We start from the raw sequence: 16,820 nt of genomic DNA, 5'->3' as shown, positions 1-16,820 counted from the left end.
CAATAAAAGCTCAGCAGAGAGCACTGGAGTGATGTTCCTCATTTGCCCATTTGACAGCCACCTGGGAGCTTTCATTTGTTTCATTTTATTTGTATTTAACCTCGGGCAAATTATTTCCAAGAAAACAAAGCATTTGCCACTTCATGGGGCTGCCTAGACAGAACAATTTGAGGCACTCCTTTGACAACCAGTGGGATTATAGAGAGAATGCTCCGTTAGCTGACACATTTTATATACTAAAACAAATGCAAAAGGATTAAGAACCGTAGCAAATGAGGGAAAACCAAAGGCCATGCTTTTCTGGTTACTTCCCAGATGTCCCTAACTACCGGAGTGCAGCTTCGTGCTGTGCTCCATCTGTTCTGACTGCAGGCTACTGCTAGATGATGTGATCCCATGCTCACCCTTCCCGTGCATCTGATGTAGCAGTCAAGCAGCCAAGAGCTGAATTTGAGATTACTGATTTCCACTGGGAGGGAAACTAGAAGAGGAAACAAAATCTATCAGTCTTTCAGTGGCTCAGCAGGTGGTAACAACCACACAACTGCACAACCTGTACTTTCTGTGCAAGAGAAGTGGTGAAACAGCAGCTAGTGGGAGCAGCCCTATGTTGTGGATTAGGCACAGCTCAGACTCTGAGTCAAATATGCCTGTTACCAGATGAAGACTGGCTCTTCCAAAACCAAGGCTCACTTAGCTACTGCGTATTCAAACTGCACCGACACTCCAGTGCTGTTTCTGGATTCACACTACAACAAAACAACCCATAATGTGTCACTTCTGCGGGATTCCTGACTCTAATGCGACATAAGGACATGCCTTTCTCCTTAGGGAGCTCAGGGAGAGCCTTGAGCTCCTGCAGCCCCAAGGCTCCATGCACTGTTGCTGCAGTACCCGAGCGCTTGGTCAATCACAGGGCTGCATGCACAGGGCTGCATGAGAGATTCTACCACTGCCTTCCCCAGCTGGTTCTGAACAGGGATGGGTTTTGTATGCTGCTTGTTTCCAGTTCTGCTTCCCCCTTCTCCAATACTCACAATACTGCTTAGATCTTACTGAAACCTAGGCAAGACAAATCACAGCTTGCTTTTGTTCTGCTGCTCTGACTGCATCAACCTCACAGTAATATTCCTCCTTACACAAGGGCAGTAAGCACAAACAGTGTTACTACTTCAACAGTTCTGTAAACAAAAACCCCCAAACAAGCTTGTAACACTCAATTAGTAGCTCCAAAAACATAACCTCATGCCACTGTCATGTCATATGAGATTGAAGACAACAAAGACGCAAAGGTCTAGAGGGCAAGGTATGTGGCTCAGGTCCCTGGGTTTGTTCAGCCCAGAGGAGGCTGAGCAGAGGCTGCTGACAGAGGAAGATTCCTGTCCTAGAACAGACTATTTGGTACTTTGTTAGGCCTATGACATTCTGTGACTAGCATCCAGCCCATCAGGTGGGTATAGTTTGTAAGGTGCTGGAAGGATCACTCTGAAAGAGTTGTGTTAGACCAGCAGGTGTTTTCACTGCAGATTAGTTTTCCAAGCAGCCCCAAACCATCCCAGACAAATGTTATTCAACATGTTGATCAGCTTTCAAAAGTAATGTAAATTAATTATGTTTTTTAAACAGAAATTAGGACAGAAAAAAAAAAAGTGATACTGTGCTCAGGCCAGAATTGGTTAAAAAAAAAAGTCAGCTGCTCCCGGTAATGTGATGTACACTCATCTCAGAAAGTGACTGTGACAGCATGACAAAGGCTTCTGTATTTGCTATGTTTCAGCCATGCCAAGCCCCTTGAAGCAGCCAGAAAAATACTTTCTGGCAGCTCCAGATGTTTTTATGCCTGGGAATTTCAAAGAATGTGGAACTGTGTTCAGAAAATTCAGAAAAGCACACACTAAAGTAACAGTATTTTAGCTGTCAACAGGAAGAATGTGTGCAGCTGTAAGAGCAGTACTCACAGCAATAGCTGACACAGGTAACAGCTTTAAAGAAGGATACATAGTTGGGATTTCTTTTGGACAGGAGAAATATCTCTGGTGGAAAAAATTCCAGCTGCTGTGACCAGATACCAGCAAATTGCCCAACAAACTAAACTCTAAGTTTAGCTTGGTGTGCTACTGCAGGGACGTGCTTGCATGACTGGAAGTAACAGCACCACTTACAGAACGCATGTGGCAGCAGTGCAGGGGACAATACAGCAACCCCCCAGGCAAATCTTCCAAGCAATGGAAGAAACAGTAGATATCTCATTGGTGACATTTGAAAATATACTGTGCAATTACTTCACATTCAAGATAGTAACATTCTAGGGCTATAGGTATTAGGGTGCTAAGAGGAAAATGCGTGCCTAGTTCTCAATGTGATGCCTAAGCAGGAAAACTGCAATTGAAGGAGAAGCCTGTCTATCAGCCAGGTGACAGCACGATGTAGGAATACCTGTTTGATATGCCTTAGTGCTGCAGAAGGGATAGATGTCCTGGAGGTACTTTAACGCAGTAAGGCGGGAGTTACTCGTCACACAAAGAGTTCTGCTGAAGATATGTCCAAGCACTGCACTGCAAACTCCGCCCTGAAACAGGCAGTGTCAGCAGACTGCCTACAGATGTCTCCTTTCTGGGCAGCATAATGGACTTTCCTTGTGTTACAGTTTAATTGCACTTCTCTACAGACCACTGCATCTGAACACACACAACAAACACAAGAATCAAGCGAAACATCTGAAGTATTACATCATATAATACATGATTGTAGTCCCCTGTGAAGCAATATTAGAACAACCAAAACCCAATCTACTTTGCTACTAATTTTAATCACAAAATTAAACCACACAATTGTTAGTTCAAGCAAGTTAATACACATTAAGTTTTCCCCAGAAAAAAAAAAAAGGGATTTTCCTTTTGTGGGTCCTTCCTCACAGTATTTCTTTCTTGCTTTTTGAGCTCCCCATGGTTCAGTGATAAGATCCATGAATGTGAAATAGTCTTCAGCTTGATTTCAAACGTCTGACTTGAAAAAATCAGGATATCCTCTGCAAATACATCCAGAAGTGTTCATGAACTCATTACCTTAGTCATATTCTGAATTAGCAGAAGACACAAACACTTGCCCAACAACAGCAATAAAAAGACAGCTAAAATAAGAGCTTTACTTTATCTGATTAATCAAACAGATTCTAACTCCATGTACGTTAAGATATCCACTCCTCTTCATCTCTTGCTGGATTTGTTGCAACTATTACTCCATATACTTCTTGCACCTCTTATCAAGATAATCTTTAGTGACCCCAAGTGTAAGAGAAAATCAGTAAGTACAGCACATTATATTGAATGAGGAATACCTACAGTAGAGCAGTGACAAAAAAGTCTATGTAAATCACATTTTTCTTAAACCCATTATTCCCTTGTTCAAAGATTACTTATGCTTATTGTAGACCAATTCCATTTCACATACTGCTCTAAGGTGGCTTTGGATTTCAAACGACAGTATTTGCCTGGTCTCGTTTCAGCTAGGATGGAGTTAATTTTCTCCCCAGTAGCTGGTACAGAGCTCTATTTTGAATTTAGGAGAAGAAAGAATTTGATAACACAGTGGTGTTGTAGTTGTTGCTGAGCAATGCTCACACAAAGTCAAGATCATTTCACTCCTCTTTGCTGCCTGGCCAGCGAGGAGCTGGATGTGCACATGGAGCTGGGAGAGGCCAGAACCAGGACAGCTGGCCCAAGGCAGCCAAAAGGACATCCTGCAGCACGTGGCTCATGCCCAGCAGTGACACTGGGGGAGCTGGCTGGCGGTGAGCAATTGTGACGGGCATCAGTCCTTCTCCTTTCTCCCCTCCTCTATATTAAACTGCCTTCATCTCACGGGTTCTCACGTGGACTCCCCCCCTTCCAACTCTCTCCCTCACCCCGCTGGGGTTAATGGGAGAGAACAGCTGTGTGGTGCTTGGCTGCCTGCCACAGTAAGCCACAACGTGCCCAAGCGACAGCGCGATTACTTCTGCCACTGAACGTAGCTGTCTGCAGTTCTTTATTGCCTAAATTTACTGACGCAAGCTTAAAACATTCAGTTGATTGCCACAAAGCAAAATATACCTACAGATAATTGCACTGTTTTTTCTTCAATTTGTTTCCTTCCTCCTCCCCTTCCATTTTTCTTAAAAACTTCCCAGGATTCATAATAAAAAAAAAATATATTTGTTCTTTGCAGTAGAACCAGCCAGATTCTGTGCCAAAGATTAGATATTTAGTCATGTCAGCAGGAGCTGGAGAACAAGCAGCTGTATGAATTTTCTAAATGCACTGAAGTCTTCCTAGCTCCTCAAAATTAATTCCTCTTTGAAGAAGAGAAGGCTCCAGGGGGACCTCATTGTGGCCTTTCAATATTTGAAGGGAGCATAGAAACAGGAGGGGGAACGGCTGTTTATGAGGGTGGACAGTGACAGGAGGAAGGGGAATGGTTTTAAACTGAGACAGGGGAGGTTTGGGTTAGATATCAGGAGGAAGTTTTTCACTCAGAGGGTGGTGATGCACTGCAATCAGGTTGCCCAAGGAGGTTGTGGATGCCTGGAAACATTCAAGGCCAGGCTGGATGTGGCTCTGGGCAGCCTGGTCTGGTGGTTGGTGACCCTGCACATGGCAGGGGGTTGAAACTAGATGATCATTGAGGTCCTTTTCAACCCAGGCCATCCTATGATTATGATTAAAATTCAATTACATAACCAAATTTGGGACATCTGATCATACCTGTTCTCTTTGTTGCAGTAATCACTGAAATCACTTCCAAATCCTGCAGCATCTCCTGCCTTAGTCTCCATTTTCTTAGATATAGAAGAGTCCACTTTATGGTTATACTTTGACAGAATCTACAACATTAAAAAAGGAACAGAAATAACTTTAGAACTCCAAGCAGGATTACAATCTATGCATTTTAAGTAAGCAGCAGAGAACTCTTTCTTTTTGAGGAACAACACTTGATAAACAAACACTTTAATATTACTGCTACGATATGAAAACTATTCAGATAACAGAGCTAACCTGTAGTACATCATCTGGTATCCTTGTTATTTCTGGAGGTGGAGGAGTGCTGAGTAAATGGTCGTACTGTTTTATTTTGGGAGGAGATGGGTTCCCCAAATGTTTGAGGTACTCATCAGAGCTCACAGCAGAAGGAATGCCGTCTTCTATGTTTTGTTTCTCTGTTGCATTGTTTTTGGTCACCAACATGATCTTCTCCTCTTGCATTTCCTGTTACAGAGAAGCTATTATATGCCTTCAGTTCATTTATTTTTCTTAGGTGAAGTATTCAACAACATAGAATCATAGAATCACCAAGGTTGGAAAAGACCTAAAAGATCATCCAGTCCAACCGTTCACCTATTCCCAATAGCTCCCACTAAACCATGTCCCTCAACACAACATCCAGCCTTTCCTTGAACACCCCCAGGCTCGGTGACTCCACCACCTCCCTGGGCAGTCCATTCCAGTGCCTGACCACCCTTTCTGAGAAGTAATACTTCCTCATGTCCAGCCTGAATCTCCCCTGCCGTAGCTTGAAGCCATTCCCTCTGGTCCTATCACTAATGACACGAGAGAAGAGGCCAATCCCCAGCTCACTACAACCTCCCTTCAGGAAGTTACAGAGAGCAATGAGGTCTCCCCTGAGCCTCCTCTTCTCCAGGCTGAACATTCCCAGCTCCTTCAGCCTTTCCTCATATGGCCTGTGCTCCAGACCCCTCATCAGCTTTGTTGCCCTCCTTTGAACACGTTCCAGGGCCTCAATATCTTTCTTGCAGTGAGAGACATGTTCTTACAAAATTACCAGTTAAAAAGCACCGTTTACAAGGACAAGAAAAATGGGTATAGGAAAAGGAGAGCAAACTGCCATTTGAGGAACTGCTTACAGCACTAGTGTATGAAAGTAGATGTAACTGCTGTGTAGTACCATAAGTTCTCTTGTCATCCACCTGGCTTCAAAATCCGGAGGTGGTGGCGTTGCTGCATGGCTGGGAAGAGGCACTTTGTCTCTTTCTGGTGACTTGGCTAACGCTGCACTGTCTGCTCGGGGAGGGATTTTCACACCAGGTGTGCAGAACACGGGTATCATAGGAGAAGCCATACAGTCTGCTGCTGGAACTAGTGAAAAATCAATAAATCCATCAGTGAATGTACACACATACTTTTAGCTGCAGTGCTCCAGTTTGGTTTTCCAAATCAATTAGCTTGTTACAGATTTATTTATATATTCCACAACACCTGGACCATTTTAGTTCAACTGTACTATTTTAGTTGACAAAACTTTTAGTATGAAAACGCACCCAAATTGCAGAGCTCTAACAGCAGTAAATAAAGAAAACAAAACTAATCCAAATAATCTTGTCTCGTTACCAAATATAACTGAAAGAGCCCAACTTAAACCAATACTGCTTCAGATTTCCATATATTCTGTTTGTTTGCTGCAAGACTTTCAGATGTTTATCAAAGAATATATTAGATCTCCAGAGAAATTTCAGTGCTACTCTTGAAAGATGTAAGTTACAGTTTGGTTAATCCGTTTCAAAGCAGTTTCTTTCCCACTCATTTAACTGGCTTTAAATAGGCGTAAGAAATAATTCTTGGGAAAAAGTTTGCTTCCTGTAACAGTACTGTTATCAGCAGCACGGATACATTGCAGTTCCGATACGATGGAAGCTCTGCACAGTTCTAGATGGATGAGTAGAAGAACAAGCAATGATTTCTACTGAAGCACGCAGATTCCCCATAGAAGCCACTGACTTGAGTTTTCTGAACACCAGTATGCAAACAATGACTGGACACAAATTAATTATATTTAACAAGAAACAGATTAAAGTATTACCATGTGTTAACACACGCTATGTTAAAAAATAGCAAACCTACATTTATTGACACGTTTTTAACTTACCGCTCTCATCTGCTGCTTTTGTTTTTGGCTCAGGAGTAACTGCCATTTCCCTGGGTGGCTTTTTTGCTACATTCACTTCATCGTCGCCTTTTTTAACTAAGCTGAAAAGCCAAAAACCTCAATCAGCTCTCAAGTAACATGAAGAAATCACTACTGAAGGAATACTGTCAACTCCACCACTTGTCTAGCATTTGTTCATGAGTCTAGAATGATTTACTATCTCTGACTCTACTCCTACCATGCAAAGGTTCAGTCCAGCCAAGGCATTACAAAATAAGGAACACACTGCCTAGAGATGCTGTGAATCCCCCTCCCAGAAGGCATTCCAAGGCCAGGCTGGATGGGGCTGTGAGCAACTTGGTCTACAGGGAGGTGTCCCTGCCTACACTGGGGGGTTGGAACCAGATGATCTTAAAAGCCCCTTCCAAGCCAACCATTCTATGGTTCAATGATCTACAACTCCTCAGTAAAAAGCCTAAGCCTCAAGAAATCCATGTGAGGCAGCGTATTTCCATGAGATCAAACCTCCTGTTGTGAGTCTGCTTTCTTAAAACAAAGAAACAAAAAAACCAACCAAACAAAAAACCACCACAAAAATTAAGGGAAAATAAGGAAAAAAAAAACCTGTACTTTTTCAAGTCAGTTTTTCCTCAGTAATATTATTGATACTTGAACCCTACGTGTTTGGGTTATGGTTATACTTTCTCTTCTTCATTATAAACACTTTTTGTTTATTGTTTTTTTTTTTCCTTTCTCTCTCCCTATTACTTTTGCTTTCAGTTCTTCACTGCATGCACACAAAATACATTGTTCCTTCTACCTGCTTCAGAACTGAAAACCTGAACAGAAAGGAACTGAGAACACTCTGAGTGTATGTATGAGTGTGTACACACACACATACACACACACACTGTGTATACACACATAAAGCAAGGTTAATTTTTATAAAATGTTATATAAAACTACAAATAAAATTTGTGGATGTATTCATTTAGAAATTGTAGCCAGAATTAAAACTGAAATCACATTTAAGACAGTTCTCACTAAACAACAACAAAAAAACCCAACAAAAAATACAATCAAAAAACCAACCCAATGAAATGTAAGTTAAAGACAACAGAAGAGCTTAACTTGTGCAATAAGCTGAAGCTTTTAACAAAATGTTATTTGAGGAACCAACTTTAAGTTTGCATCAGTTAGGATTCAGTAACAGCTTTCCAATTATTACAATTCCAATACTGTATGCTACAGCTGTGTAAATGCTACCATGCCTATTTGGCAGGAGAGAACCCAAAACTCTTTTAAGAGAAAATGAATCTCTTCAATTTTACTTTTCTCCCCAGTAATCTAAAAAAGAAAAAAAAAACCCACTGAAATGTAACCATTGTGGTACATTGGAACAAAGTCCAGCTCTGAAGAACTTCACATGAGCACCTGTACAGCAAATATCAGGGATTTAAAAAATAGAATTAGTGAAATCTCCCTACAAACCAAATCCTTAACTGCTGAACAGAATATTTCTCTTAAATACTGTCATTTTCTTAAATTGGATGCCTGGCTAATACAAATCATACAAACATCTTTTAACCACCCTTTCCCAGGAGTAGAAGTAGAAATGTGTTTTCAGTCGAAGGCTGGAGCAAAAAGAAGCATCTGCTTGAAGCTGGATAACAGAAGAAATAACACAACCAGCTCCCACTGTGAGGCATTTAAGCAAGTGCTTCACAAGTTTCTTTCAGTACCACTTCCAATGCTTTTATATTGGTAACACAAAGTCTAGCGCATGTCCTCAAATGCAAGTTAAATAAAGCAAAACATCACAGGAGATACTGAGCCTTTTCTCCTTGTCCTGGAGACATTCTCATGCAGGCAGGGAAGGAAATACCTTAGGTAAGTCTCCTGTAAATAGTTTGCATTGCAAAGAGTACACGAAAAGAGGAGCAGAGAGTTCAAGGTAGATAGAAAACTGACAAACAAGTAGGTAACAAATCACCTGTTAGCAGAAAAAAAAAAAGATAGGCAATGGCAACAAGAGAGGGGTACATCAAGAAGAAACAATGGAAAAATCAATAGAGAAACATCAGAGCTTCAATGCTTACTTACTTGTTTGACTGGGCAGTTTTATGAATAAGTGCCATGGTGTAATCTTCATTCATACACATGGTGTGTTCATTAATGCCAAAGTGTTCCAGTTTTGGTGTAACGCACTCAAAGTCATCCATCTTTAGCATGCATTTGGGTGTTTTGGGCAGAACACAGGCGGCCTGCGTTTTCTGGGGAGTTGTGTGCTTTGCATTTTCTTGACTGGCGTTTGCTGCACGTTGTTTTCCATGCAATGCACTCCAGGGCCTGGAGAAAGCATACTGTGATAAGCCGAAATCAGAAAGCTGGGGGCTCCGCAGCGGGTCTCCGGGCACAGGAGGATTCTCAGCACAGGCAGGAAGAGGAGGTGCATCATCTGCTTCTTCCTGATCAGATTTACTCTGGTCAGATGCCTTCGAATCACCATTCGCCTCCTCTTGTTGCTCCTCTGACAAAAGAAAGAAGAGTTCATTCGGTCAGATGTTTATCTTTTAAGAATTTTTAAAATAAATTGGGAATTTTCTCCTCCCCCCTCCAAGTAGTCTTTTTTTTTTTAATATTTATTACTCTAAATATTAATGTTACTTCTTTCATTTTAAAGCACTGAACCTTAATCTACAACTATCAAAAGCTCTTATCAGGCTAAGCTGTATTTAGAACGCATTTCTTACACTTAACACATTTTTAATAGAATTCAACCTCCCTGCATAGCCTAGGCAGAAAGTTTTAATCTTAAACTCATTTATCTGGCTCCATCTCACTGCAAGAGTAAAAAAGTGGCAGAACTGTACAGAAAGAAGCAGTGACTGAAAAGTCATAAAAGATAACATGAGTTCACTGCAGAAATAAGCCATGGTGTAATTTGTATGATTCTGTATTACGTGAATGGAAATAGTGGAGGGGGTGGTGGTGTGGTTAGATTGGGTAATCTTGGAGGTCTTTTCAACCTTAGTGATTTTGTGATTTGTGGAACACTCCCAAATATTTGTGAGCTGCTGCATGATATAAGCAGCAGATGATTTAAGCTTATGGGATAACAACACATGAATATGAACCAGTTCAGGTGCATCTGCAGTAGCTCATCGTGCAGGAGAAGCTGAAGCAGCCCAACTGTCTGGGTTATCAGAACGCATGGCTGACCTCTCCTCTTTGTACAGCTCTTAGTGAAGAGAAAAACACACCAACCAGGAGCATGTCAGGAGATGCAGCTCTAAGCTTTTGCATGTTTTATTCTTAGAGCAGCGATCACAACAGAACCTTTCAGTCCCAGATTACTACAGAGCAAAAACCACAGATCTCTTCATTAACAGACACGTACACATAGCAGAAGAGAAACATTTTAGAAAAATTACATGCCTTTGAATGCTCCACTGCCAGCAAACATTACCTGTAGGGACTTCGACGGGTTTGTAGCCGTATTTCTGGAATAGCTCTCTTATTTTTGCAAGATCCGCTGCATTTCTTTGCATCAGTATCTCACTTGCCTTCATAAAGTCATTAATTTCTTGCCTTTCAGAGGAACTCTTGCCAAGAGCAGCATTAGCATCTTCCTTCGGGTGAAGGAGGGGAAGGAGAAACAAAGCAATGGGTTTTCAAATCACCACCTGGTGTCTGTTTCTACATTCAGTGTTTGGGGAATAACTTCAATTCATATGGGGACAAGCAAATGTAGATCTTGTCTATACCTGAAAACTTGGTTACAAAACACTGGGAACACAGAGCAGAATTGCACACAAACTTACAAACATTATGAGGACAGTTCACAGCGAGGTAACTGCTTCCTGCTGACCTCCCAGACAAAACCATGTGCTTTTACTCCATTAAAAAAGAGGGCATTTACATAACAATTAGTTTGGACTTTTAAATACAAAGAATGTATGTCAGAGCAGCTGGTGAAATTCCAGATTACAGCGTGCTTTACTCCTCACTTACTTGCACACGTGCCCATTTCTATTGACTATTTTGTCTACTTCTGTTAAAGAAACGAAGAACGATTTTCACAAGTTTAACAGAAGTGCAGGATCCCCTGCAAGGGCGTTCTTTATGCTAAGCGCTTCTCACTGAGCAAAGCTGGGCACACCTCTCCTGAATCCGGCTGCCCCACCCCCGTGCCCCGGTGTAACCACAACTTCCCCATGACCTGCATCCCTGCTGGCCCGAGTGACAACACTGATGGCAAGCACATCATCAGCACAGGCATCCCACAGTTTTGGGTGCTGCCTTGTAGCCACAGCGAGGACTTAGAAGTAAGTAAATAGAAAGGTCAGAACTGCTGAATAACAAGGCTGTGTTGTGGCTTAAGGATCAAAGCACAACCACCAGTTTATGGACGCGGCCTCTGCCCCAGTTTTTCAAGAAGTTAAGGCATTACCTTCAGAGCCCTGATTTCGCAGTGTAGGTCGTGCAAAACCCTCATCGGAGATTCCTCTTCATAGTCTTTGATGTGCATATCACATGAAAGTGTTTTGAAATTAAAAGAAAGTGGGGAATTAGTATTTAGCATGCAGGTACAACGTAATGTAATGTAATCTCCACTAGCAGACCTTGGTGCTGTCCACTCATAAATGCAGTAGTCAACTGACTTTGTTCTTTCACTGGATATCAAGGCTAATACCAATAAATAGTGTAAAAGAGGAGCCCTGCATCACGACAAGCCATAGCACAGTGATACATTCAACTGGAGCCTTCAGCTGTATGTGCAGAGAGAGAAAAAGCCCTGAACGTTTCCCTGTACTGATCCGTGACAAGGTTAAAAACAAGAATGTGATTCAGTACTGAAAAGGAGCTTACCAACAGGAGGGAGACCGACTTTTATCACACAGTCAGATACTGACAGAACAGGGGGGGAACAGCTTTAGGATTTAGGTTAGACAGCAGGAGGATAATTCTTTCCTCAGAGGGCGGTGAGGCACAGCTGCACAGAGAACTGCGGGTGCCCCATCCCTGGAGCTGCTGGAGGCCGGGCAGCTCACGGCGCAGCGGCAGCGGGAACCCGAGGCGGTGCTGTCAGCGCGGGCCGCCCCGCAGCGCCCAGCTCGCTTCGCCAGACTCGCGCGGCCTTTGGGCTCGGGGAGCCGCCGCTGTGGGAGGCGGTGCCCGCACTTACCCGCGTCCTCCCCGCGCAGCGCCCGCTCCAGCTGCTTCGCCTCCCTCTCTAGCGTGAGGGCCAGGGAGCGCAGTTTGCCGAAGAAGCCCCTCGACACATCCATCGCCCGCGGAGCAGAGGGACGCGGGTCCGCAAGGACCGCACGGCAACGGTCGCGACAAGCAGCTCTCCGCTCGACCCTGGAGCCCGCCGCCGCTTTCGAAACGGCGCCTACTCACGCCCCGTTGGCGCCGCGAGCTCTCGCGTGAAGTGCCGCAAGCAACTCTCGCGAGGAGCGCCGCCGCCATCTTGCTGCCCGCCGCGGGGCTGGGGCCGGGAGCGGGGGGGTCGGGAGCGAGGGGTCCGGTACGGCGGCCTCGGAGGCCTCCTCGCCCTGATCCTCGTTAGAGCCGAGGCTCGCCTGGAACTGGTGGGTGCCGGAGACCCTCGGGCGGTGGTGCCGCGGGGCAGCCGGTCTGCACGGCGCCCGGAGACGCGAGTGGGTCCCGGGTCGTTGGGGCAGCTCCGTCCCGGTGCTGGCCGTGCCCGTGGCTGTGCGCGGCGGGTGGCTGCCGCCGTGCGGCTGAGCTGAAAGCTTTCTAATAGCGAGACAAAAGGCACTGCAATAAATACAGGCGAATTTTTCTCGTTTTTTTTTTTTTTCTTTTCCCTAAATAACGTGTCTTTTTGTGTGTGTGTGCGTTTCTCTTTTAAGGCGCAATGTTTTTAACAGTGGCCCTACTCGGGAAGAGGATCCCTGGAAAGCAGTGGATTGGAAAATACAGGCGGCCGAGAACAGTAACCATTACCATGAAGCAGGCCATGATCCGAAGGCTGGAAATTGAAGCAGAGAACGAATACTGGCTGAGCCGCCCGTACCTGACACGGCAGGAGGAGTACAATCACAACAAGGATGTGAGAATGGCCAGATGGGTGGCTTTTAAAGCCATGAAGTCGTCCAAGTTCCCTGAGCATAGATATATGAGCGACCACTTGAACCACTTAAATGTCTCAAAGAAGTGGACCTCTTGAGCAGCGGCACGGTTGTACTTGTGCTGCTGGGAGATGCAGTATTGTACCCCTTGTGGCTGCTCTGTAATGCAGTGTAACAAAGGCAGGTGAGAAATCAGACTGCTACGGTGTACGAAATCTTACATTAAAGTAATCCTACAGAACAGTGTTTGGTTTTTTTTTGCCACATTAGAAGACTGTCCTTCCAGCAGCTTAAGGGTTTTGCATAAGACAGTGTGAGTTGCAGCTGCGGTGATGACTTGAACTAGGTTTGTAGCTTCACTTTTTTGGAAAGCTGGAATGCAGTGGCTGTATTGAAAAAGGATTATCTGTACGGACCAGATGGCTTTTACTTGTCCCTTTGCTCTAAAAGGGGCTACTTCTGTATTTGTATATTAATACTTGAAATACAGCAGAAGCTACTTGATGTTCTACTCACTCCATCAGGCATGTATCAAGAAGAATAGAACTGTGTCTGTAAGAGACTGCAACTAATATAAAACATTCAACTTCCTGGGAACAGTATCAATATCTTTGTCATAACAGGAGCATCAATTTCTGTGTCCCTGCCCCACTTACACAGAACTTAGTTCTGACTGAGAAGGACTACTACTGATTCTTGTTTGAGCGGCAGCTTGATGTGTAAGTAATACTTAGTTTGTGGCTGATGATGTTTCTCCAGGACAATAAGTTTTTTATTTCTGCTATTGAGACCAAGTGAGCCGGAACCATGCCAGGAATGAGTACCATGTTGGGTCAGTGCAGGTCAGGTGTGAGAACTGTTTCCAGCACCAGACAGAACCTTTCCCAGGTATGCAGCAGTTCTTGCTGCTCTAATGCACGCACGCTACAGCTAAGCAATTATCAGATTATTTCACATACTTTATTAAGTAAGTCGGTACTGCATTCATCGACAGAAGTTGTGTGTCAAATACATCGATATTTTATCACTTTTGAAAAGAGGCCTGGAATAATACAGCTTGTTTAAACATAAATTCTATGATCAGGTCTGAACACTGATGTACAAAATCTTGAGTGCACTTAAAATGATCTTATAATCTTGAATGCTTGTAAATGACTTGAGATAACGTGGAAAAGTATACATACGAGCAAACTGCAGTGTAATTCAAACATGAAGGAACTCTGATGCAACGTAATGTGACTTTGTATTTAATTCATTTATAAAAGCTCATTTTAAAAAAATCACACCAAGTATTAAACTATAAATGGCAATGTGTGTTCTCTGCATAGGACTAGTCCTATCTGCAGCATACACAAAAATAGTAAGTGTGTCATTACACATCTTTTACATTTAATGCCAAAATTAAATACAGGTCAGTGTAAGTTTAGGCAGCAAATTAAAAATAATGGTGTAAGTGGAACAGTGAGTACCGTTAGTGTGACTGCTCATGACCCTTTCTGGCAAATACAGAACTGGAAAGAACCCAGGCATGTTTAATTCTGTTAAGGATAAAAGGGGTGAGAGAACAGAGAGGGAGCCTGAACACTGCAACAGCAGGACTACTGCTGCTTTCCGTGATGTTTTTGTGAGTGCAAATATCTGCTGTTAAGAAAGATTTAAGACGCTCACAGTAAAGCTGAAAGGAACAGGTTAAAAGATGAGAAATTGGAGAGATACGTGCTGAGCATTTAAGTTGTCAGCTAAGTAATATAAACAGAAGAGCATCTGCATTGTCACCCTTCGTGCACAGGTGCCAACAGGAGCGGATACTTCACCCCCAGCACGTGCTTCTCTCTACGCAGGTGCTCTGTGCTTCTTGTGACTGGGGGCAGGGAAGACTTCAAAACCAATTCAAGCAATTCTGTAAACAAAAATCAGACTTCACAACCTCGTGGAAACAAGATTCAAGTAATTGCTGCAAACAAACCAACCCAAGAAATGGTGAAAGACCAGTTTTAATCAGAATCAGCACTAAGTACAACTTTATTTCATTCCATTTCATGAGTTATGTAATTAAGAAAAATACATATACAAAGCTGTCTATATATACAAAATAAATTGATAGAAATGAATATAGTGTATGTGCTCAGTATTGTAACAAGTAACTGTATATGCAGCTGCTCTCTTTGGTGCCATTTAGAGATAGAAGATCCTCTTACATTAGATACCAGCTTTTTTTTTCTTTTTTTTTTTTTTAAAGTAATGTGAAAAACATGACCTTGATCTGCACTCAATGCTAGAATAGCTATCTGGAGACTCTTCATACCTGAAGCCTTCAATTCTGTATTATTTTAGCCACTCTCCCTACAGAACATAAACTACGAAGCTCAAAATATTTTTTTTAAATTCTAAATGAATTTCTTCAATCAGTGCTCCAGATCTAGGCAGATCTTTCCCATTTTTATCAAGGGTTGATGCATCTCTTGGTACGAGTGCCAGACACTAATCCTGCTAGTTCCTTTTCCTCCTCTTGGGGCTGTAGTGAGCTACAACTGGTCAAACTTCAAACTACAATGAATGAAGAACTGTGAGTGAATATCGAATGGCACCAAACTTAATGAAAACTTCCCAAACCCCAAGAGATTATTTACAAGAAAGAAAAGATCAAATGAGGGAATTAACAGTACCTGAGAAACGGCGCATTGAACACTCTGGATGCCCAGTTTCTAGCTGCTATGCCAAAAGCAGCTCGGTACCCGCACGTTCCATGTTCAAAGCGTAGGTTTAACAAACATGTTCCTGTGATTTCTCTACTCCGATGAGTAAAAGTGCCAGAGCTTCCTTGGATATGAAGCCCTGAATATTTGAAGTGGAGGTTTTCAATCAAGGGGTTAAGATGCATCCAACTTGTCAGTTATTCCAGAAACCTACCACAGTCCTGCCCTCTGCCAATAATACACGTTTGGTAAGAACAGCACTTATGTGCACCTTTACAGTCTGTAAAGAAACCAATACTCAGGAAAAAAAAATATTTTTTGAGGTTTCTAAAATAGTTTAAAGTTTTCCTTTCTACTTACGCATCTGTCTTCTTCATCTTTACGGGGAGAGATTTATCAACTCATGACATTTCTAAATCTTCAAGGAGAAAACACCGTAATCTCATCCTGCATCACACTTCTGTCCTCACATTGGGAGTTTAAGTCATTTTGTGCTTGTGATTGTTGTATGGATTTTTTATAGAAGAAAATCAAGCATTCGGAAATACCAAAGCATAGCTTCTGATTGCAGCCAGTGTCAACTATACTACAGTCACTACAATGCTACTCATGGCTAGCAGTTATTTTGAGGGATTTAAAAGCTTAAGCCCTGTTATTTTTAGTGACAAACGTAAGTATTTGCGAGACTTGCTGACACACAGCAGCTTAAAGCACAGAAACAGCATGTACCTCCTGACCCGGCACTGTCTTCCCTTCTTGCCTCCTGACCACGCAGGTCAGCTCCTCTCACTGGCAGCATGCAGTGACTCAGTGCGTGGATGTGGGCAGAAAGGACATCCTAGCGTGCTCCTACAGAGCCCTGCCAGCAGTAGTCTGCTTGCAGCCTTACAGTCAAGCAGCTTTTCATCCTCATTGGGGTTGCATTTAGGCAAAAAGAGGGAGCAAGCCAGAAACTATCCCACTCTGCTTTGATACAGCACAGGATGCCCTTGCTTACAGCTATGGAGCTGTCAGATGAGAACTCTCAAAAGAACCAAAATGCACGGCACCTTACCAGACAACACGCACGGATTCAGCCCAGTCTGTTTACTTACATTTTTTTTCC

The 16,820-nt window shown here is 43.0% G+C and overlaps 2 protein-coding genes across 2 annotated transcripts; one reads left to right on the top strand and one right to left on the bottom strand.

The window, feature by feature from the left end:
• Positions 1 to 374: 374 nt before the first annotated feature.
• On the bottom strand, positions 375 to 12,324 carry SKA3 (spindle and kinetochore associated complex subunit 3). The gene is made up of 9 exons (XM_048939316.1): positions 12,107 to 12,324; positions 11,372 to 11,436; positions 10,388 to 10,550; positions 9,022 to 9,448; positions 6,919 to 7,019; positions 5,941 to 6,131; positions 5,034 to 5,243; positions 4,743 to 4,861; positions 375 to 3,028 (listed from the first exon to the last, which is right to left on the bottom strand). The coding sequence occupies exons 1-9, from the start codon at positions 12,207 to 12,209 to the stop codon at positions 2,995 to 2,997; spliced, it is 1,413 nt and encodes a 470-aa protein (XP_048795273.1). The 5' UTR covers positions 12,210 to 12,324; the 3' UTR covers positions 375 to 2,994.
• A 61-nt stretch (positions 12,325 to 12,385) lies between these two features.
• On the top strand, positions 12,386 to 15,257 carry MRPL57 (mitochondrial ribosomal protein L57). Its single transcript, XM_048939341.1, has 2 exons — positions 12,386 to 12,515; positions 12,801 to 15,257. Exon 2 carries the CDS (start codon positions 12,806 to 12,808, stop codon positions 13,115 to 13,117), a length of 312 nt encoding a protein of 103 aa, XP_048795298.1. The 5' UTR covers positions 12,386 to 12,515; positions 12,801 to 12,805; the 3' UTR covers positions 13,118 to 15,257.
• The last annotated feature ends 1,563 nt before the right edge of the window (positions 15,258 to 16,820 follow it).

The sequence above is a fragment of the Lagopus muta genome, chromosome 1 (assembly GCF_023343835.1).
Source record: "Lagopus muta isolate bLagMut1 chromosome 1, bLagMut1 primary, whole genome shotgun sequence".
Taxonomy (NCBI): Eukaryota; Metazoa; Chordata; class Aves; order Galliformes; family Phasianidae; genus Lagopus; species Lagopus muta.
This window is presented reverse-complemented; position numbering and strand designations above follow the sequence as displayed.

Coding starts and splice junctions, on each gene's coding strand:
- SKA3 (XM_048939316.1), bottom strand. CDS start 12,209: ATGGATGTGTCGAGGGGCTTCTTCGGCAAACTGCGCTCCCTGGCCCTC. Junction 6,132..6,918: donor AAAAGCAGCAGATGAGAGCG/GTAAGTTAAAAA, acceptor ATTTTTCACTAG/TTCCAGCAGCAGACTGTATG. Junction 5,244..5,940: donor GGATGACAAGAGAACTTATG/GTACTACACAGC, acceptor TCTCTGTAACAG/GAAATGCAAGAGGAGAAGAT.
- MRPL57 (XM_048939341.1), top strand. CDS start 12,806: ATGTTTTTAACAGTGGCCCTACTCGGGAAGAGGATCCCTGGAAAGCAG.